The 25,906-nt window shown below is 37.6% G+C and overlaps 1 protein-coding gene across 1 annotated transcript in view; it reads left to right on the top strand.

Moving 5' to 3' along the window:
- LOC131992464 (leucine-rich repeat transmembrane neuronal protein 4) overlaps positions 1-4,730 on the top strand; it is a 182,685-nt gene extending 177,955 nt beyond the window's left edge. The window contains exon 3 of the mRNA XM_059358059.1: positions 2,453-4,730. Within this exon, the coding sequence (XP_059214042.1) occupies positions 2,453-2,776 (324 nt within the window). The 3' untranslated portion in view covers positions 2,777-4,730. The remainder of the gene's footprint in view (positions 1-2,452) is intronic.
- The last annotated feature ends 21,176 nt before the right edge of the window (positions 4,731-25,906 follow it).

The following is a 25,906-nucleotide window of genomic DNA, read 5'->3' as shown; positions in this document are numbered from 1 at the left end:
CAGACTCCCCTGATAAAAACAGTAATTTTACCTTGCTGAACACAGGAGTTACTGGCCTATCGCTGCCATGATCATTTAGATTGCTTGTGTAAATGTGTAACTTTGGGGTTTTAAAGGGTTTGTTCACATTCACCAAAGTCCCACAATAATAATACAACAATAAAAGCAGCGGTAGGCCAGTAACTCCTGTGTTCTGCAAGGTGTAATTACTGGTTTTGTCAATGGACTCTGGTGGCTTTAACCCATTTAGGCCTAAAACGGCTGGAAAAAATGCCTGTAAAACCTAAATAACCCCCTAAAACCTGAAGTTTTTCTGGTAATTCAACAGAAGTGTCAACGCTTCCTACTAAAAAATCGATTTTTCCGCCTCTGTAGCAGATAGAAATGAAATTCAAAAAGTATTTGAGAGTTTATAGCTGTTATATCTGAGCTCCCTCCGCTATAGTCGTCTTCCACCATGATCCAGTTTTGGAAAAGTCCCATGATGCATTGCGACACTCCCACATGTATTCTGATGCATTTCTTTGGCCCAGAGACTGAAAATAGGTGGAAAAAACTACAAATACTACAAAACGACGTATCCGATTTCCCGGCTTTAATGGTAGAATAACGCAACAGCGCCCCCGATTTTAATGGTAGAAATGCTAATAATGATAGTAATGCTTTCCCGGCTTAAATGGGTTAAGGAGAGTATAGAACAGCTTCCCTCCCCCTTGTCTGACAGCAAGAAGTCCAAAGAAGTACATTACAGTGTTTAGCTTCCGGTTGTCTGTACTCCTGCCCACTTCTCCGAACTGGGGTTTGGCAACTGCAAGTGATGTCCAAAATAAGCTTCATAAAACATTAGTTGCATTTGTTGTCCCCACTAGTTGGCACTTTTTATATAAAGGAAAAGGGATGGCAGTACAGTGTGCTTTTATCCCTATGTTGAACAGAGACACCCATCTAGTAGGTAAAATTGGTCATGAAGCTTAATTTGGCAATCACTACCGATCATCTACTGCATCTACAGGTGCATCTCAATAAATTAGAACATCATAGAAAAGTTTATTTATGGTAGCAATTCAAAAAGTGGAAATAACACTTCTAATTATAATGATTATGGCTTACATTTAATGATGACCTAACATTCAGTGTCTCAAAAAAAATTTAATTTTACAAAAGACCAATTTTAAAAAGTAGGTTTAATATGGAAATGTTGGCCTCTAAAAGTTTGTCCAGCTATATGACTCAATACTTGGTTGGGGCTGTTTGACTTGAACTACTAGAAATGGACTTTTCCATCATATTCTATGTATTGAGATGCACCTGTATAGGTAAAACACTGTGGATAAGCACCTCATACAATCCCACTCCAATCAAAAAGGAACTATCCATTTAAATGCAAAACAATTATGTCTGTAGCATTGCCTTTAGTTTTAACTGATTTTACTCAGGATCATAATCATTTATCTGTTTGTGGTATAACTGTAGCACACACTAATCAATCAATCAATATCCTTTATTTAACCAGGTAAAATTCATTGAGATTAAAATCTCTTTTTCAAGAATGCCCTGGCCAAGAAGGCAGCACCATGATAAAATAAGAACAATCAACCACAATTCTCATACACCACATTCAACATCAATTAAAGTACATACAAGATCAGGGACAAGACTATATGAAGATTGCAACCTGGTCTCACAGAAATCCGTAAAATAGCCACGGATTTCGCTTAACTCAAAATCCATGGAATAGCCACGGAATCGCTCAAATTTCCGTGAAACTGACACGGATTTCGCTACAATGCAAGTTAATGACAGTCATATCCTGTGGCTATTGGTTTGTTCCAAGTCACGTGACTTTCAAGGTTCCGGCGGTCAGAACAAAAAACATGGCGGACAGTTCTCTCATTTTTAGTGAAAAATCAATATTTTGACTTAGTTTCTGCATAAAAATGGATTTTGATCACATTTGTAGCGAGAAATATATGTTTTATTTTCTAAATATTCACTCAGTGAATGTACATAATCACTTTGTATGTTGGAATAGCCACGGGATATGACTGTCATTAACTTGCATTGTAGCGAAATCCGTGTCAGTTTCACGGAAATTTGGGCGAATCCGTGGCTATTCCACGGATTTTGAGTTAAGCGAAATCCGTGGCTATTTCACGGATTTCTGTGAGATCATGTTGGAAGATTGAAATGAGTACAGTTAAAAATGAAATAAATAAACTGGTGACAGATGAATGAATAAACCCGGTCGTTATCAGAAAATACTTTTACAAACAATTGCATTGACCAAGAGAACTATCTTTTCTGTCCTTGTCTAAGAATACTACGACTAAGAATTTGTATGGCTAATATTTCTGTTTTTCTCTGTTTTTGTCCCCTTTTCTTTTCTCTTCTCCTTCCCATATTTCTTTCACACTTCACATTCTCCTCTTTCTTCTCTCTGTCGTCTCAACAGGTCCCCCACCAGTTGGGTGCGTTGACCTTCTACCGCTATGAACAGCCTATCGTAGACTACTGCCAGGCCCATCAACCCCTGCGGCTCAACATGGGCTACGAGGGACCCCCACAGGGCCTGGAGGGCCTGGAGGACCTGGGGCCGTGTGACAGGGGCACCATACAGACAGTAGCGCTGCCTGCCGTGCCCTCTGCCGCCAGCATAGGGGCCCCTGTGCCAGGGCCTCGCTCTCCTCCACTGCCCCTCAGACCACCGACCGAAGGTCCCAGCAGCGGCCCTTACCCTCCCGCCGAACGCACCGGCACACTCAAATTCGGACGCTAGCGAGCCGAGGCTGGCTGTTAGAAGTGGGGCAAGGGCCTCTGATGCACCGTGACTTTGTAACGAAGGGGCAGGCGAGCTGGTTATTCAGTGGGGCCTTGTTTTCAGAACATGAGTATGTGAACTAGAGGACAAAATTTTTCTAATTCTGCCTGGAGGGATTTGGCATCTGAAACAGTCTCACTAATATACAGTAGAGGGTGAGGCATCCTTGCAGATCATTTTTTTATTTCCTTTTTTTCCAAAGCACCTCATATTAAACATATTACTACTGAATCATGGGAGGTAATCCAGCATTTGACTAAAAAGTATTCCAAAATCTGGTCTTTGCCATAGCCCAACATGGCATGGGGGGCACCTGTTCACAGCAGTCTACATGCACTGAGTCAGGAGTGAAAGGGAAAGTGCAATAAACATGAGTTCTCTATCGCAAAAAGTGAGAATATAAAACATTAAAGTGATGGAGCTTGACATCAAGTTAAGAGCAAGGGGCTTCTTACTGTGATTCTTATTAAAATATCTAGTCAGTAGTTGTTCACAAAGGTAAATCCACGTCATTATTCCATTCTGTCAAGACAATTTCATAGATTTTCTCCTTCTTTTGTCTTTTTTTTGTTTCTTTAGCTGTGGGACTTCATGCTGAATTCCATTAATGTGCATGTCAAACCAAAGACTTTACTTATATTTTTCTTTTAGTGCACATAAGCTACTTAAGCTGAGGGCATTCTTAAAATGCCAGTTGGTCTCCTGAACTAGCGCGTGCCAACTCACATTCACAATTACAACCAAACCCCCCTGGTGGTCTCAGCTCACTCGTCTTCACAGATTAGCGAAGCAGTGAAACTACAAAATTCTAAATATATTTATCATAACAATTACCTGGTCCTCCCAACATCAATTAAATAGTCATTCATGACATTTTAATGCTACGATCAGCAGCAGAGGAGATATTGTGGCATGTTCCATAAATTTCTTAAACATACAGTACGGGGGCCATTCGACAGCAGAATGGCAGGTCTTTGTATATGATTATATCCCAGCTGAATGACTCACTATGCTTTAAAGAGGTAATCATGGGGAATTTCTGTGGTAAAATAAGTACATTTGAATGCAAGGTATTGTACATATTCTTATGAAAGGTCCACTTTACTGAAGGTCAAACCACTCTCACTGCCCCATTTGAAACATTGACTCGACGTTGACTCAATGTATGTACTTTGATCACACTGAACAATTTGGAGAGCACCGGGGTTGGCAAAGCCCCGAACAAGTGCTCTCGTCTCCCCTCCAACGGCAGAGAACAGCAGCGCCATGTTGAACCAGCACGTTAACTTCTCTTTAACCTGCGTATGAACCCATGGACTGGACTGGGAATATTGCCTGACATCTCCTTTTTGTTCCAGAAGAGCGTGCCTGCAGTGCTGGACTTTATTGCGCTGCTTGGTAACCCTTCGGCCACCGTGTCGGGCACTGACTTGTGGAGCTAATGAGGACTACAGATACGGCCGTGATGGCTTGTCAAATATCATCTCCGGCTTAATCCGAGCGGTGCACCGGGGTCGTTTTCTACACGTCAGCGGTCATACTCTCTGAGGAGTCGTGGGGACTGTGCTCGGTCCTCCCACGGAGCAACTACCCGATTGATTGACAGATGAAATTGCGAGGGGCCAAAATTTCCTACGAAAGTGGGTGTATCCTCAAGACGAAAAAAAATAGGGATTTTTTTTTTTTTTTTTTGGTTCGTTTTGTTATTTTGTCTTTTGGCTCGGAACATTTAAAAAGACAGTTTTTGAGGTGTTCAAAGATGATGTCAAGAAATTCTATAAGACTAATCAAAGGACGATATCGAATAGAACTTATTTATCCTGTAAATAGTGAATCTTTAAAGATGAGGAGTAAAAAAAAAGTATGAACTTCACTTCTTCTGAAACACAAACTGCTTGTGAACAGAAGAGGAGCCTTATTCACTTTCCAGTGGGAATCTGTTACCAAGACGACTCGGTGAAGAGGTTCCTACTGTAACGCTCCTGTTGTTTCAATGATAAATATTTTTCTATATCTGCTCCCGTCACTATTCTACCATTAAACACAAATTATGTTACTGAGGTTATTTCTCAAATCAAATCATTTTACTGAACCACGGGAAGAAGGGAAGATTGGGAGCCCTTGTTATGATATACTTCAAGCGTCAAACCTCATAGAGATTTTCTGTTCTGACTCCAGACGTGTTTCATCTTGCAGGAGGCGTGCTGTACGATGTGTTGTTAGGAACATCCAGATCCACTCCTCTTGTTTAAGAACACTATCTGCCATTTCAAGGTCTACTCTGGGAGAAGAAGTGTGCTATTCTTTAAACCAAGTGCTTAACTTGGCGAGGATGTTCTTATTTTTGATGTGCCATTATTTTGTTAAGTGTTTTACCAAAAACCAGCCCCCAAAATAACAAAGTGACCCAAAAGTCTTCATGGTTTCACATCTAAGAAGGGTTCAGTCCCCTTCCTGTACAGGACATTGCATAAAAAAGCAGTTGATTCGCTCAGTACGGTTGCTTAATAGTGCTGGTGGAGTTTACTTTGTAATAGCAGCTGTGCCAATGTCTTTATAATGGGAGCTCTCTCAATTCTATCCATGTATTGTCTTGCCTTGCTCTATATCACCCCTGCTAACTCCTTGGCCTGAATTTCATGTCTGCCTCTGGGTGACTCGGGTGAACCTGTTTAATGATGTTCTATTTCTGTCCGCATGCTGATATTTTGGGAAACTATGCCCAGTTAGGGAGGAGCGCTGAACCAGAGACAAACAGTATGGGAGATATTTCCTGTCTGGAGTGCCCTAGAACCAGCAGCAGCACGTATCATGGACAACTTCACTGTTTTTAAAGCAACTTGTTTGCTGACCCATCCCTGCCCCCCATCTCGCCTAAAGTAGAATTCCCTGGCACTCTATCGGCCGTTAAGCAGAGAAAGAGGCCTGTGCTGGGAACTCACTCCAGGGACAGACTTTCCCTTTAATAGCCTCCTGCTAAAGCCCAGAACCCCATATGTAGTAATTACTTCAGTTTTCAGCGGTGATAATGTTTCAATCCAGTCTAAACACAATGATCAAAGCTACTTTGCCCTTCATGTGTAATTAGAAAATGCTATTAAAATCTTTGTCTGTTCACAATTAAATCAACTACTAATAAGCGATTGATTAATCATGACTACCTCCCTGATAAAATCAGATATGTTCAGCGGAATGTTTGAATCCTGCTGCCAGTAATTATTTAGTCTTTTGTCCATTTCTTTTTGCCATCAGAGAGCTGGAAGCACAGGCGCTGCATGCTAATGATGCATGTTTGAGCTGAACTCCAGGACCGTCTGCGCTAGCCCCGCAATGCCAACAGGCTTTATTTTCTCTTCTGCTTTTGTTTGTTTATGGTTTTGTACACCCCGAGCTCCCCCCCCTCGCCCCCCGCCCCGCTTCACTCTTTGAGTTTGGGCTCAAGTCCCCACTGGGAACATTTCTCTTTTTCCTCTTTTCTGTTTTTTTTTTCGCTTCTGGGGGGGTGAATAAAGGTCTGAAGAATTGCAGTGAAAAGTTCCATATTTCAGTGTTAATAATGCGCAGAGGAAAAGCTAAACGCAAATCTCCAAGGGGAGAGGGGGAGCCAGAGATGCTGTACAATAGGGAGGATATAGAGAGGGACAAATGGGTAAGTGCAAGGACATATTCTGTTGCAATGAAAGCTTTGTGATGTTTCTGAATGTCCCAGGCAGCTGTATTTCCACTGTAAGACAAGACACAAACGGGTTCAGACACACGCTGCATACATAAAATGATGCTGGAGAGTGACATATGGCACCCAGACGACATAAAACACACTCAAATCAACTTCTAAGCTATCCCAATTTGGACTCCAGTGTGTCCCTGATAATCGTACAGGCCTGCTGGGTCTCCAGACTAATGGAAACCTCTGCCAGGACAGAGATTTTTTTTGTGCCAAAACCAACGCCAGATATCGATTGTTTCCCCGACTTTAATTCTGCAGCGTCATGATTCCATGAAGGAGGCAAGTGTCTGTGGTCGGTTCACATCTGTTAGAACAGCAGGACAGTCAAGAGTCCGTTATGTTCTGCCACATTACCTCAAAGAACGTTGGATGACAATTGGTGGTGGATTATTCCCATTTTGCCCAACGACTGAGGAAACCTGGTTAATTCCTTTTCCTTCTATCACTAATATGCAACGTTGTCGTGAAGCACAGAGTTGAAGATAACGTAAGATAACAGACCGGGGTAACACTTTACAATAACCAACTAAGTGATGTTTATAGATGGTTTATAAACCAATTATTAACCATTTACCAAGTGCTATACATATTTAATCGTTAAATGTTTTCAACCAATTTCTTAAAGGTATATGAATCATTTCAAAATCATTTACATACTTAATATGGTGTTAAAATGTTATAATGAGTGCAACTAAAACTATTAATGAACTATTAATTATAATTTAATGGTAAAGTAACTATAAACATACATTAATATACCATCTATTCGCCAATTTATAGATGATGTAGTTAGTTAACCATTAATAAATTATGTATTTGCCATTCTAAATAGCCTATATACGGTTTATAAATGGTGATTAAACATTAATAAACTATCTGTTTACCATTTATAAATGATGGTTATTGTAAAATGTTACCTAGACCGGTTACAAAACAGGCTCAGTACTGACCAACGGAGTCTGTATTTTTGAGTTAGACCAGAGAACCATTAACTATTTGGTGAAAACAGATTGGTTTTTGGAAGTAATGCAGCCTTTAAAATGCTACATTGTGTGTCAGCAACAGCTCATATGGACCTTAATGAATGGACTTTATTGTTAAATAAGCGCAGTGCGTTAGCTCTTATCTAGGTCGTTGTGAAGAGAGGTTCATGTGGATATTTGAAAAGTAACAAATATTTGGTAAAGTAACTGATGACGATCATTTTTAAAACAAACTGTGTTGAATTTTATAATGGAATTTTGTGAGTTCAGGCCAAAGCAGAGCTCTGTACTCAATACTGTTGATAACTACTAATCTGTAATTACCATGTAACCATTGTAACCCATGCCAACCTGAGCTCTACCGGCCTCTGACATGATGAATCTTTTGGGTTTTTCTTCACGTCTGTAAGACTACTTTGGTTGCTAGGAAATGTTAACCGCAGGCAAACATGGTTATCTCGTTACAGAGCTGCCTTGGTTGCTGTCTTTTTTTAATATATCTTTATTTCAAAGTGTCAAACTACATAGTATTAAAATAAAACATCAGAATCACGCACAATTAAAGCAAAAATGTCTGTGCCAAACAACAAAAGACAACAAATGGAAAACAAATCTAACATAAAATAAAAAACTTTGGTTGCTGTCCGACATTTGCAACTTTGCATTGCATTATGGGACATTTATGCCAGCATAGTTTCCAGTGATTGCATAATGTGATATAGTTTCACATACTATTGTTTCATTACTAAGGTTTTGGACATACTAACAAAAAATATCACATGCAGTCTCAGCATATAACTGTCAATATGGAGTTTCAGGCGCAGCCTGGATGTATTTTGCATGCATAAAAACAGACAAAAACATGTTTTCAACCCTTATTTATTACCAAGAATCGATTTTATTTCATCAGTCTTTAACGGCAGAACAATCACGCATGAAAAAATATACAAAAAACCCCCCACTACAAACAGAGGCAACACACATACCTTGATAAATGCTAATAAAGTACTGCAGGTTTTGACGCTCCCATCCATTTCAGCTCACCCAAGGCCATCCGCAACGGTTCAGCAGGTTCTAATCCATTACCTGATAAATAGATTTGAAAAATTAATTCAAAGCCAGACATGGAGTTGCAGCTTCTCTTCCCTTATACCATGCATCTGTGTCTTACCCACAGGCAGCGCCGGGGCATGCCCATGCAGCACGCAGTCATGACTCCAGACAGTCAGCACGTATGCACACGGCTAGCCGGGCTAAGCAGGAAAAAAAAGAAGCTAATGCTCCCCATCTGCCACTTCTAGACTCCTAATTTGAGTTTCTATTTTTGTTAGTGTGTCATTAGTGTGTGTGCAGACTGCAAAGTGGTAAGAATGAATAACTTTGTCAAGCTAAAATGCAGAAAGAGAGACTGGAAGCAGCGCTAGTGAGTTAGCTACCCCGCATGTACCCAGATGGCCTGTGAGTGTGTGTGTGTGTATCTATAGCAGCACCTACTCCTCTACCTCCTCTGAACCAACGTCACCATTACTGATGTTCAGGCCAGCCCGGTCCCCATTGATTGTTATTGTCCCATGCTGTTTCACATTAGCAGGAAGTCTTTAACCTATGACCCATATTGTCCTGACTCTGTTTTTCTGCCATTGCTCATGTCAGAGGGGACACAGAAAGGGAAGGCATGATCATTAACCTCTGTCAGGGAAACACACTTTTTCGTTTGTCTGACAAAGCCCGTTTATGCCCCTAATTGGATTTAATGTGAGCACTGAAGAAAGGAAGGTTTTTATTTAAATGGGCTGCATTCTGCTCCGGCAAATGGCTTGAGAGTGCAGTAGAAGAGAAAACGGAGAGGAACTGATAGAAAGCAATATCAGAATTAGTCTTTGTTTCCTTGCAGGCTCAAAGCACTTTCCCTATATTTTTTTTTTTTTTTGCTGCCACTTAAATGCGCTCCATATAAACCAGGGGAACCCCGCTGACTCCTTCTCATCCATTTCCTGCAGAGAGCATTGTTTTCTGTAGGGTGTAAATATGCGCTGCATTGTTTTTTCTTTTCTTTTTTCTTTTGTTTGTTTTTTTGGTAGTTGGTTTGTTGTTGATTTTTTTTTTCTTATTTGGATTTTTGTTCTTTTTACTGTATTCAGACCTAAAGCATTTTTGTGGAGACCTGGTCCAAGCGCAAAAATATGGCTCTTCTTTGAGTATATTATTGTCAGAAAATGTTTTGTAAAAATTTTGATGATGATATCAGAAATAAACATCTAAAGATGGGAGTTGTGTTGTCTTGTTTACCTGATTATACTGCACTGTAACTGGCATTAAAATGGAACTTCAAACATTAACTTCAGATAACTGTTGAAGGGCAGTAATAGCTGTGTACACAGCTATAGTGGTAATGTTACAATAAATTGTCTTTGATTCTGAAGAAGCCTTCTAATGTTCTGTGCTTCTAAAAGAGCAAGAGTCTGAGGATATACCCGCTTAAATCCTGCATTAAACAAAATTAATCACCAGCATTATGTGAAGTGTGTGATTCAGTACTTTTGGAACTTCAGCTGTGCATTGATCATTCTTTTTTAATTTTGTTAAAATGTGAAGCTAAATCCCTGAGTGAGTTTTAAAGCAAGATTAATTATATTGTCAAGTGAGTATAATGTTAAAAGGTCATAACAGTGCTACAATAGGGGGTACTATCCATAGACTGAAGCTAGAAGTGGACATATTTGAACAAAGGGGTATCAGGTTCAGCCTGCATTTTTCCAAAAATTCCAACAGAGGTCACTGACAGCAGTTGCAGAAGCATTTGGGTCCTATCTATCCCAATAGAAAATGAGTCAACTTCTCACTTGATTTATAACCTCAGAAAAAATTCAACACTGTGGTCTCAATCGCTAGTAAAACAATCTTCTTCGAGACAATATCAGTATGTTAACTGTGTAAATAATGGTCCAATTTTGAAGAAAATAGATGATAAAGAATCGTATGATTTGGGGGTGTGGCTACCTTTGATTGACAGGTGGCTAACAAGGCGAGCCGTGATCAGGAGAGAAGAAAAGCCATGCATATCCATGGCACGTTTTACTTTTAAACAGCTGTCAACTTATTTGTCGTTGTCCATGTTTTCGTCCAGTTTCGTGACCCTTTCACACTGTATTTTCACTTAGTAACAGTTTATTTGAACATTCTGTTCATTTAAAAATGTCTTGTTCAGCGTTCGGTTCATCTGGTTTCTTTTAGATTTCTAAACAATCTGACTCCTTTTTGCAACCAGTGGAGTCGCCCCCTGCTGGCCATTAGAAATAATGCATGTTGAAGATACTTCCACTTTGTCTTCACCTTCAGACCTGAAGCTGGTACTAAAAAAATCTGTTGATTTTGGATCAAGGGGATACAACTATCACAAGGCCTTACCAATAGGCCTCAACATATACTAAATGAATGCAGATCTTACTTGAATCCTGGCTCTCTGGACTAGTTTACCACTGCCACTCGTTTCCTGCCTTCCTTAAGGTTAACAAATGGACAGAGACAGAAACTTAAGGAATACAGAGTATCATGCATTCTCTATCCCAGTATCAACAAAAAGTTGCACCTTACTATCTATCATCTTCAGCATGCCACTCTCGTGCATCTCCCCTGAGACTGTAAAGGCTAATACAATAACAGAAATGTGTTCTTTCTCCCTGGGCTGCAAGAACAGAATGACATCATACAGACACATTATCTGGGCAGAACTTTGTTCTTGTGTGGTGTCCAAGAACTATTGTTTGATTGGTCAGAGATGTGTTCTGCAGTGGAACGACTATGACGACTTCCCATGAGTTCTACAGTGAGTAGAGAGTACAGAGTTTCTCATGAAGAATGAAATGTCCTGGCCAGGTTCCAGCCACCACGAGAACAAGAACAAGTTTTTCCATGTATGAAACACAACAAGAATCCCAACAGTCCCATCCTCAGTTCTGACCAAGGCTAGTTTTAGTTTTAATTTCGTTGTCAATTTTTGTTTTCAAATTCAGTTAGTTTCAATTAGTTTATAGAGTGAGTTTGCTAGTTTTAACTAGTTTTTAGGGTGTGTTGGCTAATTTTAATCAGTTTTTAGTTTTTGGAAAATGCTTAGTTTTAGTTTAGTTTTTATTAGTTTTAGTGTTAGTTTTAGTTTTTTGTAATGGGGTATTTGTTGGTTGCCAGATTCAAAAAAAGTCACAATAAATGTTTCCTTTATTTCCTTTGTCTGATTCATCTCAGCCCCAATAAGTTTATTAAGTCATAAAACCAGATAGATAAAACAGATTTCATATCAACAAAAAGGTTTACGTATGAAAAAACGTTGACAAAGCAGAAAATTAAGGACATTTTCACTATCATTTTAGTTAGTTTTAGTCAGTTTTGTAACCACAAAATACAGTTTCAGTTAGTTATCGTTTTCTAAAAACGTAAAAAAAACAAGTTCACCCTCCACAATTGGAATTTGAATGAAATCCTGCTGAAAAAGTGATGTTATGCTTCCTTACCACAAGAATGATGTAAACCAACAGCCAGATACAATTAGCTGAGCAAAAATGATTCAACAGCATTTGATCTATCATGAACAAGACCTTTAATAATGAATGTTGAGTTCATAGCACACTGAGAAGAAAGACTTGTTTCCCAGTGAGGACTGGGGCAGAGCTGGTAAATCTTAAAATTACAATATGTCACAGAGCAGAAAGTTGCAAGAAGAAACAAAGAAAAAGTCTCATTAAATTCATGCTTATTTAAATTCCTTAACCTCTACTGTTTCAAACAGTGCTTAACAATGTCAGTTTTTGGTGCTAGCTGTTGATTTACCCTGAAAGTGGTCAAATAAACTTGTCTCATCAGTTCCTTCTGCAGCTGTGTCTTTGCCCTTTGCAGGATTTTACAAGCTCTGTGGTTTTTACAGAGAATCCAGCTCTGGTTGTTTGGGATACAGCTTTATTTTAAATGTCTAAGGCAGATTGATTTCTTTAGTCTGTGAGCTTCCTTGCTGTCCTCCTAAATTCTTGCTCTCATTTAAGGATTTCCCTGGCAAACTGTGCCATAATTCTGCCGGGGAAAATTATTTTTAACCCTCTGGGGTCTGAGCCTATTTGCCCTTTATATACCACATAATATTTACTATACTCATGTTTTGTATTTGGTATTTATTCATTTTCAGCACAACTTCAACATGATCTGACTATTATTTTTCACTTTAACCCACTTTATTGACATATTGAGTCCAAAAATACACAAAAATCATGAAATCTGAAATAAAATTATACTATTTATTAATAAAAAAAACACAAATATGCTCAATGAATTGTTTCAAACCTATAAAATGTAAACATAGGTTGCAAATACGAACATATAAAGGTAAAAAATATAATAAAAATAAATAGAATAATATATAATAAAACTCTACACAAAAAATTAAAAAAAAAAAAAAAAAAAAAAACCCATAAAACCATAAAACCATGTTTATTCATAGGAACAGTGTTAGATGATTAGACCCCTTTTTTCCATTTTTACAAAATGCCACGCCTGCCTTGTCCCATCCTACTTTTACACTTATAAATATTTTTGTACTATCAAATTAAAAACATCATATTTTGTTACGGCGCTTTGAAAAAAGCCACATTTTTTTTATCATGCCAGTGTGATCATAGACCCCAGAGGATTAATCATAGTAAGATAGACAAGCAAATCTGCTTGGCTGGACTGTAACCGACCAGTTTAAGACATTTCAATACCCCAATCAAGATCAAAACATCTAAACAAATTCTCAGTAATGAGTGTAATCTGGACTTCTTACCACCTGCAGGACTGCAATCACGAGTCCAAAGAGAGGGAGCAAAATCACACTCAGGCTCTGACAGCCTGTGGTTAGCCTGACTAGGGTTCCCTCAAAATAGCAACAAGGTCCACAAGGAGCACCATAACATCAAGAAACACAACGTGTGAGGAGCTGTAATTATAGTTTGACTTTCTGAGATTTTTCACATAAAAATATATGCAGGAACATGCTGAAACGGTGCTTCATCAATGGTCACATAACCAAAACATCTAAAGGTTAAAACTTTACAATAACTTACTAAGTGATGTTTATATATGGTTTATAGACCAGTTATAAACCATTTTTTTTAAAGTGCTATGCATATTTAATCTTTAAATGTTTTAAACAAATTTCTTTAAGGTATATGAATCATTTCAAAATCATTAACATACTTAAATTAAAATTAATAGTTTTAGTTGCACTCATTTTAACATTTTTAACACCATATTAATTGTTTGTTAACGGGGTAACACTTTACAATAACCAACTAAGTGATGTTTATAGATGGTTTATAGACCAGTTATTAACCGTTTTTACAAAGTGCTATACATATTTAATCTTTAAATGTTTTTTTAAAAATTCTTAAAGGTGTATGAATAATTTCAAAATCATTAACATACTTAATATGGTGTTAAACATGTTAAAATGAGTGCAATTAAAATTATTAATAAACTATTAATTTTAATTGAATTGTTACAAATAGGGTAACACTTTACAATAACAACTAAGTAATGTTTATAGATGGTTTATAGACCAGTTATTAACCATTTTTACAAATTGCTATACATATTTCATCTTTAAATGTTTTTTAAAAATTCTTAAAGGTGTATGAATCATTTCAAAATCATTAACATACTTAATATGGTGTTAAAAATGTTAAAATGAGTGCAACTAAAACTATTAATAAACTATTAATTTTAATTAAATTGTTTGTTAATGGTAAAGTAACTATAAACTTACATTAATATACCATTTATTTGTCATTTATAAATTATTTAGTTAGTTAAACATTAATAAATTATGTATTTACCATTCTAAATGGCATATATATGGTTTATAAATGATGAGTAAACATTAAAAACTATCTGTTTACCATTTATAAATTATGTATTGTTTAGTTATTGTTAAGTGTTACCCATCTGAGCTGCAGTGTTTGTGTTATATCGACACAGACAAAGTGCCAAGATGTGATAATCCTCACACTGATTGCACCCACAGGAGACAGTAAAGCCCAGTCAGGTGCATAAGTGAAGTGGATTATTGTTTTTGTGAGGCTGCAGATGTCCCACCTGGGTCACACTAAAACATCACTTTGGTATGACTCTAAATGCTCACAAGCTTATTTATGGCCATGTTTTAGTCATGAAGCCAGCCTGAGACATAAATCATAGCTGTAGAAGACTTGATTGCTGTATTTAACAACTGCAGCATCATGGAATTTCTCCAAAATTGAAGCAGAAACAAAACACAAAAACCGAGAAGAAAATGCAATTAAAAAGCAATTCCTTAAAGAGCAGCTTTATGCTCGTAGAAGAAGAATGATGCAGAAGTAGACTTCAGGGCGTGTCAGTACACCTTGACACCTTAACTCAAATTATCTGGGGGCCGCTGGAGGCAGTATCAAAATGACCAAAAAAAGACATAAAATGACCAAAAAAAGACACAAAATGACCAAAAAAGACACAAAATGACTGGAAAAGACAATATATTACTTTAAAAAGACACAAAATGACAAAAAAAGGCACAAAATGACCAAAAATACACAGAATTACTAAAAAAGACACAAAATGACCCAAAAAAGACACAGAATTACCAAAAAAAAGACATACAATTATTAAAAAAGAAGAAAATTATTTTTTAAAAAGACACAAAATGACTGAAAAAAACACTAAATTACTTTAAAAAGACACAAAATGACAAAAAAAATGCACAAAATGACCAAAAAATACACATAATTACCAAAAAAATCTATAAAAATTCAAAATTACTTTATTCATCCCCAAGGGGAAATTGAGTTAGTCTGGTAGAATCTCTTGAAGAATGAGACGGCCTGATGGCTGAAAAAAAGACACAAAATTATTATTATTATTTATTTATTTATTTATTTATTTTTTATTTTTTTTAATTTATTTTATTATTATTTAAAAAAAGACAAATTATTTTTTAAAAAGACACCAAAAAAGAGACAAAAAAAAAAAAAAAAAGTAATTAAAGGGACCTTCCACACACAACACGGTAAAGTGCCATTCATATAAAACTCACATTAAACTTTCATATCAAGGTGAGGGCCACAAAATATCGTCACGGGGGCCACAATTGGCCCGCGGGCCGCAGGTTGAGAGTTGAGAGTTGAGAGTTACACCCACCTCCACCCAGCATTGAATGTCAACAGGAGGAGCAACAGACTTGAAGATTTCCACCAGAGAGAGATCAATGATGCAGTGATTTCCAGCCTGTTGCTAAGATACTCTTAGTTCCACTCTGAGCTGAGATCATCTCGGCCTTCGAACAAAGTATCTACATCAGTGCAGCAGAACTAGACTGTATGAAACGGGAACGAAAGCTCCCCTCTGGAGCAAAAATGTCCTCCTCAAGACCTGTAAACAGACTTTGATGTGTTAAATTGGTGGATTTACCCTTTAAAATGCTTTTGGGAAAAGGGACAGAAAGGTTGTTGATGGCACAGAAGTAAAATTGCAGCTTCCCTGTATCGGGTATTGGTGTAATAATGTTCCTGCGACACTGCGTCTCCTCTAACTGAGGTAAACAGTGAGTCACCATAACACTGCACAGGCACAGACGAGGGAAAAAAAAAAACTTAAAGAAAATGCAAACAGTGGCCACATAACCTACATTTCAGAGTTTGTGTTTATTTTATAAACTTTAGTTTTTTTCGTAATTTCGTTTTTTCGCAACTTTAGTTTTTTCTGTAACTTCCGTTTTTTTCTTATAACTTCCTTTTTTCCCCCCGTAATTTCCGTTTTTTCCGTAACTTTAATTTTCTTTCTCGTAACTTCCGTTTTTTTGTTGTAATTTCTGTATTTTCGTAACTTCCGTTTTTTTCGTAACTTTCTTTTTTTGTAACTTGTTTTTTTTTCATAACTTCCATTTTTTTCGTAACTTCTGGGTTTTTTTGCCTTTTCGTTTTTTTCTGTAATTTTCTTTTTTTTTTCCGTAACTTCCATTTTTTTGGTAGTTTCCGTTTTTTCTTGACTTCTTTTGCTCACGTCACCCTCGTAACCACTTGTGGCATTTTTGTACATTTATCTACTGTTTAAAGTGTCTTTTTATAACACCATACCAGGATTTTTTTTGCCCTAATTTTGGGTCAGTATTTTGTAGCCTAAATTCACAGAAACTGCAGCCCTTTTTTAAAACCATGAACCGTACATGTATGTATAATGACGTCTGGGTAATCCACAAAAAATCCCATAAAATTAAAGACTACAAAGAGACAAAAACAACTACAAAAAGATGCAAAAAAATTGCAAAGAGACACAAATAACTACATAGAACCCAAAATAATGACAAAGACATCTAAATGGGCAGCAAAGATACAATGAGACAACATACTGACTCCAAAGGACACATAACATATTTGTCAGGATGCAAGATTATTACAAAGAGACACAAAACAACAACAAAAACAGCCTACAGTATAAAGTCTGTGTGTCTCACTCCTCTGTAGTGGAGGCAGTGGGGTCTGTGCCCAGGCTCATTGTGTCATAATTCGCCAATGACTGGGCTATCACATACTGTAAACAGACTTCGATGTGTTAAATTCAACATGGTCTCACAGGAATCCGTGAAATAGCCACGGATTTGCATGACTCAAAATCCGTGGAATAGCCACGGAATCACTCAAATTTCTGTGAAACTGACACGGATTTCGCTACAATACAAGTTAATGACAGTCATATCCCGTGGCTATTCCAACATACAAAGTGATTATGTACATTCACTGAGTGAATTTTCAGAAAATAAAACATACATTTCTCGCTAGAAATGTGATCAAAATCCATTTTTATGCAGAAACTAAGTCAAAATATTGATTTTTTTCACTGAAAATGAGAGAACTGTCCGCCATGTTTTTTGTTCTGAACGCCGGGACCTTGAAAGTCACGTGACTTGGAACAAACCAATAGGAAAAAATATCCATGGAATAGCCACGGGATATGACTGTCATTAACTTGCATTGTAGCGAAATCCGTGTCAGTTTCACGGACATTTGAGTGATTCCGTGGCTATTCCACGGATTTTGAGTTAAGCGAATCCGTGCCTATTTCACGGATTCCTGTGAGACCAGGTTCGTTAAATTGGTGGATTTACCCTTTAAAATGCTTTTGGGAAAAGGGACAGAAAGGTTGTTGATGGCACAGAAGTAAAATTGCAGCTTCCCTGTATCGGATATTGGTGTAATAATGTTCCTGCAACAGTGCGTCTCCTCTAACTGAGGTACACAGTGAGTCACCATAACACTGCACAGGCACAGACGAGGGAAAAAAAAAACTTAAAGAAAATGCAAACAGTGGCCACATAACCTACATTTCAGAGTTTGTGTTTATTTTATAAACTTTTGGGAGACAGTGCTGTCACACAAACGCTCAGGAAGTAAATTTGACGAATTCAGCCCACTTGTTCTGAGTGAACCAAATACCCAGAGCGAAGGAGTGCCGTCAGTGTCACAGAGACGGGAGATCTGTTCGCTTCAGCCCGCTGTCACTTCAGATACACGCATCATGCCATCACCGCCTTGGAGGAACATGACAGGCCCGCTCACAGTCCGGCTCACAGCGGTTTCCAGGACATGAGGTCTTGCTATCTTTTACTTTTCTCCTCCAATGATCACACACCCTGTGGAGTAACGTCAACACAAACGTCAGTAAATTACAAGTACCTATTCATCAAATGTGCAAACATGTAGCCAGGTAACTATCAGAAGAACATAGGATATCTACAACATACTGTAATTAGTGAAAACAAATATATACATATTACACATTTCACTTATAGTTCAACAAATAGGCTACTATGTTGCATGGATTGACCCAGGGGTCCAGAGTGTCAGTGGCCCACCTGCCTTTACTTGCAAAAATGTTACTAAAAGCGACATACCGACCAGAAAGATGATGATCCAAAATGACAACCAAAAACCTTAGTACAGAGAGATTCAAAAAGGACTATAAAGAGACTAAAACTACTACAAGGAGATGTTTAACAGCTATAAAAACACACAAAATGACTACAAAGAAACCAAAAGCGATGCAAAGTAACTACAAAGAGATAAAAAGACCGCAAAGTGACAAAAACTGATGACACAGAGACAGCAAATGACCACAAAGAGACTCACAAGAAACATAAATAGGGGCAAAATAATCACAAAGAGACACAAAAGGAACACCAGACACGAAACAACACAAATATTTACTAAAACAACCACACAAAAAACAAATAAAATAAAGACTACAAAGAGATAAAACAACTACAAAAGATGCAAAAAACTGCAAAGAGACACAAATACTGACTCCAAAAGTGACAGAAACTGACCAAAAGGGAATCAAAACACATTTGTCAGGATGCAAAATGATTACAAAGAGACACAAAATGACTACAGACAGACACAAAACAACAACAGAAAGGCAACACAACCACTCACTAAAACAACCAAAAAAAATCCCATGAAATTAAAGACTACAAAGAGACAAAAATAACTACAAAGAACCCAAAACAATGACAGACATCTTTTTTCTCGTAACTTCCTTTTTTTTCTCGTAACTTCTGTTTTTTTCCATAACTTCCATTTTTTTTCGTAACTTCCTTTTTTTTCATAAATGCCGTTTTTTTCCATAACTTTCGATTTTTTGTAACTTCTGTTTTTTTTTTGTAATTTCTGTTTTTTCGTAACTTCTTTTGCTCACGTCACCGTGGCATTTTTGTACATTTATTTACTGTTTAAAGTGTCTTTTTATAACACCCTACCAGGAATTTTGTTTGTGTATAATGACGTCTGTGTAATCCACAAAAAAGGACCAAAGGACTCAAATCATATTTGTCAGGATGCAAAATTATTACAAAGAGATAAAAAATGACTACAGACAGACACAAAACAACAACAAAACCAGCCTAAACGGCTCCAGTATAAAGTCTGTGTGTCTCACTCCTCTGTAGTGGAGGCAGTGGGGTCTGTGCCCAGGCTCATTGTCTCATAATTCGCCCATGACTGGGCTATCAGATACTGTACAAGATGCACTGAAATGCTGTGAGCAGCATTGTATGAAAATTGCGTTTTTTTCGTAATTTCATTTTTTTTGCAACTTTCGTTTTTTCTGTAACTTCCATTTTTATGTAATTTCCGCTTTTTCCGTAACTTTTGTTTTTTTTCTCGTAACTTCGTTTTTTTTTGTAATTTCCGTTTTTTCGTAACTTCTTTTTGTACATTTATTTACTGTTTAAAGTGTCTTTTTATAACACCATACCAGATTTTTTTTCCTTTCATTACATTACATTACATTACATGTCATTTAGCTGACGCTTTTGTCCAAAGCGACTTACAATAAGTGCATTCAACCTGAAGGTTCTAGACTTAAACCACAGGAATTAAGTAAGTACAGAACTTTAAGAGTCAACTGTCATCGCTAAAGGAGTGCTATATGTTAAAAGAAGAAAAGAAGAAGAGCATTTTTTTTAAATATATATATTTTTTCCTTTCCTTTCCTTTCCTTTTTTTTGCAGCCTAAATTCACAGAAACTGCAGCCCTTTTTTACAACCGTGAACCGTACATGTATGTATAATGACGTTTGTGTAATCCACAAAAAAATCCCATAAAATTAAAGACTACAAAGAGACAAAACAATTACAAAAAGATGCAAAAAAAAAACTGCAAAGAGACACAAAACAACAACAAAAACAGCCTACACACCTCCAGTATAAAGTCTGTGTGTCTCACTCCTCTGCAGTAGAGGCAGTGGGGTCTGTGCCCAGGCTTATTGTCTCATAATTCGCCCATGACTGGGCTATCAGATACTGTACAAGATGCACTGAAACGCTGTGAGCAGCATTGTATGAAAATATGCCAAAGTGCTGTGCATTGGAAGGTTACCAGCTTCTCCTCTGAAAAAGGCACACCTTATCTGAAAGGTTAAAAAAAAGGTCTGACATGGCTGAGGGGTCAGCCTCTTTCAGCTGATTGCACACAGCCCACCTCATCTCAGTCTGTGTGAAAAGGCCCGTGGCTGGTGGTTGATTGGCCGGGTCAGGTGGCTGGGTAAGTATGCAGTGTCTGATTCTCAGTGACCTTTATAGCAGCGTGATGGTAGTGTGGGGCTGACAACTCTCTACTGGAAAGGAGTGGAAAATTCATGGCTTTGATACACTGTGAGGTTGTTTCGCAATGTTTTGCAACTGTAACTCTCTCTCTCTTTCTTTTTTCCAAAGCAGGCCAAAGATTTCTATGGCACCTCTGGCCCTACATCCACTGTAAGTAATGGAGCTCCTCAGGCATGTAAAATGTCTTGTCCTCATCGGCCTACACTGGCTTTCAGCTGGATCCAGCCACAGTCTGCAGCCGGCTTAAGTAAATTTCATCCACAATTGTTACCCTGGAAAGCCAAAGAGAGCCCTTTTCCCCGTTCCCTTTGGCACTTTCCTTTTGCACACTGTATCGTGTCTTCCCCTTGACCTGAAGTGAGCAGTCAACATTTAAAAATAGACTTTACATTTTGCTGTATTTGCTCTCTTTTGGGTTTTATGCTCTCATGCAGTCTTTTCTTTCAGCGTCTCCCGATATAAATGCTCTTAGATATTTTAAGAAGTTCCCTGCTTTGTAAATAATTGAAACATATTATTCTGAAGATTAGCGAGAGTCACATTCTGCGCTGACCTTTTTTTGTAATGACAAAATTCAATAACGTTGTAAAAGTTAGCAAAAATTAATACACCATTGTCTCTTCAAAAGTCACTTTAAGTGTTCAGATAAAATCTTTGTTGTAACTCTCGGTTTTCTTTTCAGAGAGACACACAGAGAAGAGGGCAACAGCTGACTGTTAGATGCCAGCAGGGAAGCTTTAAGCGGGGGTTTTCCACCGCAACAACACACCGTTAAAGGATTCAGTAGCGGGAGAGTCTATCCCCATGTGACGGCGCAGAGCAAAGCCCGGCTGCTGGGCCTCAGACACAGACAGATTTGAAGATGCACATTCAAGGTCACCAAGGTTTCCTGACGAAATCTCACAGCTTTAACCAGACAGATGTTTACTTCCACCAGGAAGCCACAGCAGCAGGATGTAATAGAGGGAAAGCAGGAACGCCACCGACTGAAGGGAGGGCACTGAGCTTAAGCTTCATCATGAGCGTTTCCCTTTACTGGATGCTAACGTGTCACATAATGACAAGGAAGACAGCTGAAGATGCAGAAATTTAAGACTGGCCTCCCCTCAAAAACATCAATATTAGGCGTTTGTACATGCAGCAAAGTACGACTCACATTTACATTTTAGCCGCCATCTTGCTGATGTATTAGAAAAGCTATTTGGAGTTTTGCGTGTGAAAAACAAAAGTCAATTACTTTTCTCGTAACTTTCGTTTTTTCGCAATTTCATTTTTTTCGCAACTTTCGGTTTTTTTCCCCGTAACTTCCGTTTTTTAATTTCCGTTTTTTTTTTTTTACTTTTGTTTTTTTCCGCAATTTCCGTTTTTTTCCCCGGAAATTTAGTTTTTTTTTTTCGTAACATCTGTTTTTCTTTACATAACGTGAGGTTTTTTTTTGTAACTTCTGTTTTTTTTTACATAACTTGCGTTTTTTTTGTAATTTCCGTTTATTCGTAACTTCTTTTGCTCACGTTACCCTCGTAACCACTTATGGCATTTGAGTACATAAATTTATTATTTTAATTTACTGTTTAAAGTGTCTTTTCATAACACCATACCAGGATTTTTTTTGGCCTAAATGTAGGTCAGTTTTTTGTAGCCTAAGTTCACAGAAACTGCAGCCCTTTTTTACAACCATGAACCGTACATATATGTATAATGACGTGTGTGCTATTTTCAGAACGCTTATATGTGTCGCTATGATATACCAATATTGACAAACGGTCTATTCTGTCATTTAGGTTGAAGGTCTTGTTGAGAAGTTTGGAAGCCAAAAATGGCCTTAGTAATGTCCACAGTTTTGCATGTGAGTTCCTGATCTCAAGGTGAGCAGTGAGCATGATAACCTGGCTTCAAGAAATGCCATGAAATGGCGTGGTTCACTGTGCAAATAGTGCTGTGTGCTTGAAAAGTGAGAGCACAGCATTCCCTCCAAACCAACAAAGATTAAATGATGGAGTCACGACATTTGTTCAATATGTTGGGCATGCTGGGACATGAGGAAGTGTAATCTGTCAGGTTTTTATCATTTGTGACAGCTTTTTCTCTACTAATAACAGTCAGAATTTCCCAGCATAAAACATTCTTCTGTACAAACTCTGACTCATGTATCTTACAGAAGGAAAGTGCACAAAGTTTCTAAAGTGCATACCTTTCTTTATCATGGTTTGGATTCATTACTGAAAGCATTTAAACTTGACATTGAAAATCTTCAACCATCTCTCCAATTGCAATAGTTTAGTAATAAAATGTCTTTATGTATTATAATTAAATATGATGTCTTACAATAAGAAGAATAAAAAACACTTACTGCACTCCACAAATCATAGTATACAGAATCACAGTCAAAGGGTTAGGATTCACTTTTGTTGAAGAAATAATCTTTAAATTTGAAATGCGTCAAGAAATAATGTTGAGGATTTAGCTCTTTTTAAGGTCAAACAACTTATACTTGTCAAATTTTATCTAAACCAGGAAATCCACTGCAGACGCACCATTTGAAATGTTTTATAGGCTGTTTCTCATCATAGAATCCTGTCCTTTAACCCATAAGATCCAAGACCCATTTATCCTTAAAGGAAAATTATGGGGGATATACAACAGACCGAGTGGACCACATAGAACACATTTATGATGTGTGTTTTTTTTTTTAAAACTACCCCTAAATGTCAAAGATCTGTGATGTGACATACATGTCACATCGGGCGTTTATGGTATTTATGTTAATGATATTTATTATTTTGAAATCAATAAACTTGACGCCTTTTCTGCTTGCAAAAACACAAATTTTCCTTTTTCCCCATCAAATTTGTGACATTAATAGTGCAAAAAATTCCTTTCCAGATTTATTTAAACAGTGAAAATAATTGAGTGGCCTATTTCCATTTTTGTTACTGTGACAAATATGTCACATCAGGTTTTCCATGACGATTTTGAGTTTCAGTGATATTTTTGTAACTTGTTTTATATTAATTTGTTCAGGATGTATGGTCAAAACAGGTTAAATGCAACACAGGACATCCTATTAATGGATTATAATTGTTAAATGGGTTTTAACTTAGCCAAGTAACAAAAATTTTTCAAGTCACTTCTTGTCACAGTCACATGACCACCACGTCATGAACAGCAGTCTCCTGGGTGGAAGTCATGTGTTTGTTTGACCCAACTGTCCACCTTGACCTCCCTACGCAGACTTTGTCGCTCCTTATACTTTATTTCACCTGCTCTGAGCATCTAATGCTGGGCTTACACCAAAAGATTTCCCCAGTCCCAGACTAAAAACAGAAAGTCTTTAGTAAATCTAGGAGTTTTACTGGAGTCACCGTGCTCCCGACATCTCCATCGTTAAGTTTAAGGTAGTAATCTGCACTGTTTCAATAATATTGAAATAATATCAAACGTGTTTGATATTATCTCAAGTCTCAGTGATGTAACACAAGCACCAACCAATATATGAGCGGGGGAAAGTCCCCGGTTCCAGACCGGCCAGTAAAACCACTTCCACAGGAAAAAGGAACATCACAATAATGGCAGTAAGCTCAGTCCTAAATAAAAAATATAGTGTACAAACCCTGTGTGTAGGTAGCATTATATTGCTGTGTTTGGGTTTATACTGGAGTAAGTTGGAAGCCCAGTGTGTCTCATGCAGGTGTGACGAAGTGTCTGACAAGATTTGAATGAGAACCGTCTGGTTTTGTATCATTTGCACAGAATAAAATATTTGCTTTTTACTTTGGTAGCTAAGTGGATTCTTCCTAAAGTGGAGGCGTTTTTTTTTTATAAATGGTTCAATCAAACCAGCTTTTTAACAACATGATTGCTGAATGAATCATTTTCACACACCTTTTGCAATGTTAAGACACATTTCAACCAAAATGCTGCCAAGAATCTAGTGAGGTCACAAAGCAAACAGTGTGGACGAGAGGCTTCATTATCAGACTTTATAATGATAATACAGGTCGCTTACAAAAACAGCCTTGGTCACTCCAGTGTGGTGTAAAAGCAAAGATATATTCTGTGTTGCCAAGGTAATTGCAGAACACAACTGCTTAAATCCACCAGCTTAAACAAGTTGGACATTCTGCCTGAGGTTTCAGTGTCTCTCATGAGGTTTCAACCTGTCTTGCTTTTTTCACTACAAACCGTCTTTAACTCCCTCGTGTGGAGGATTTATTCTCTCTCATGGGATGCAATCACTCTACAGAAGTGGACCTCTCTTACCTGATTTAAACCACTTTTGTCTAAATCTGTGCTTTTTCCTGATGCAGTCTCCTCAGGCAAACACACACAATTTGTGCATCATTCGAAGATATACTGGGAGGGCTACACTCAAACCCTCCACTGGGTAAGGATTTGTGTTGAAACAGAGGAATGGACGTCATTAAAGCGTAACAAAGCGAGTGGAGCAGATCAGAGAACAGCGAGGCTCCTTGTGTCCTGGATGGATACAGTAGCTAAAATCAGAACAGGTTAGTAAGTGGTTTCACTGAAGCTCCAAAATAGCAGAGATTTTTACATTTGTAATGAAAACACAGATATTAACAGAACATCTTCCAAGTTAAAACATCCGACTGTTCTGATGTAGGCCAAATGGGTATTAGAGGTTGGCTTGATGGATGGCTACATTTGGTTTAACTGTAATAACACTAAGCTGTTTCCTACTGTAAGTGATGTCAGATTTTTTTTGTCACTTTTTCCACCCAACAATGTTAATCAGTAAGTTACACAAGGTACATTTACAACCAGGTAACCATCCCCAAATGTCACAATAAGTTGAATTTACATGTCCATTTTGTCCATTTTTCATTAATAAACTTCAATCATTTTGGTACCCAACTTATTTCAGAGCAATTAATGTCACAACACAAATAAAATCTTGATGATGATTTTGGCTATTATCAAGAAAACCATGGAAAATGTGTAGATATCAGCTCTTAAATTAATCTGTTATGATCAGTTTTTGTTGTTATCATTATATTTGTCCAAACAAATGTACCTTTAGTTGTACCAGGCATTAAAATGAACAAGATATTGGAGAATTTTTTTTCCATGACTGTAGGTTGAGTGCAGTTAAATAAAAACATAATAATTCTGAGTTGCAGGTGAGAGATGCACATAAATATTCAGGGTCTACTGCATCTGTAACAAACAAAAAAATGTATCAAGTCATAGACTATAAAAG

This window comes from Centropristis striata, chromosome 19 (assembly GCF_030273125.1).
Source record: "Centropristis striata isolate RG_2023a ecotype Rhode Island chromosome 19, C.striata_1.0, whole genome shotgun sequence".
Lineage (NCBI taxonomy): Eukaryota > Metazoa > Chordata > Actinopteri > Perciformes > Serranidae > Centropristis > Centropristis striata.
This window is presented reverse-complemented; position numbering and strand designations above follow the sequence as displayed.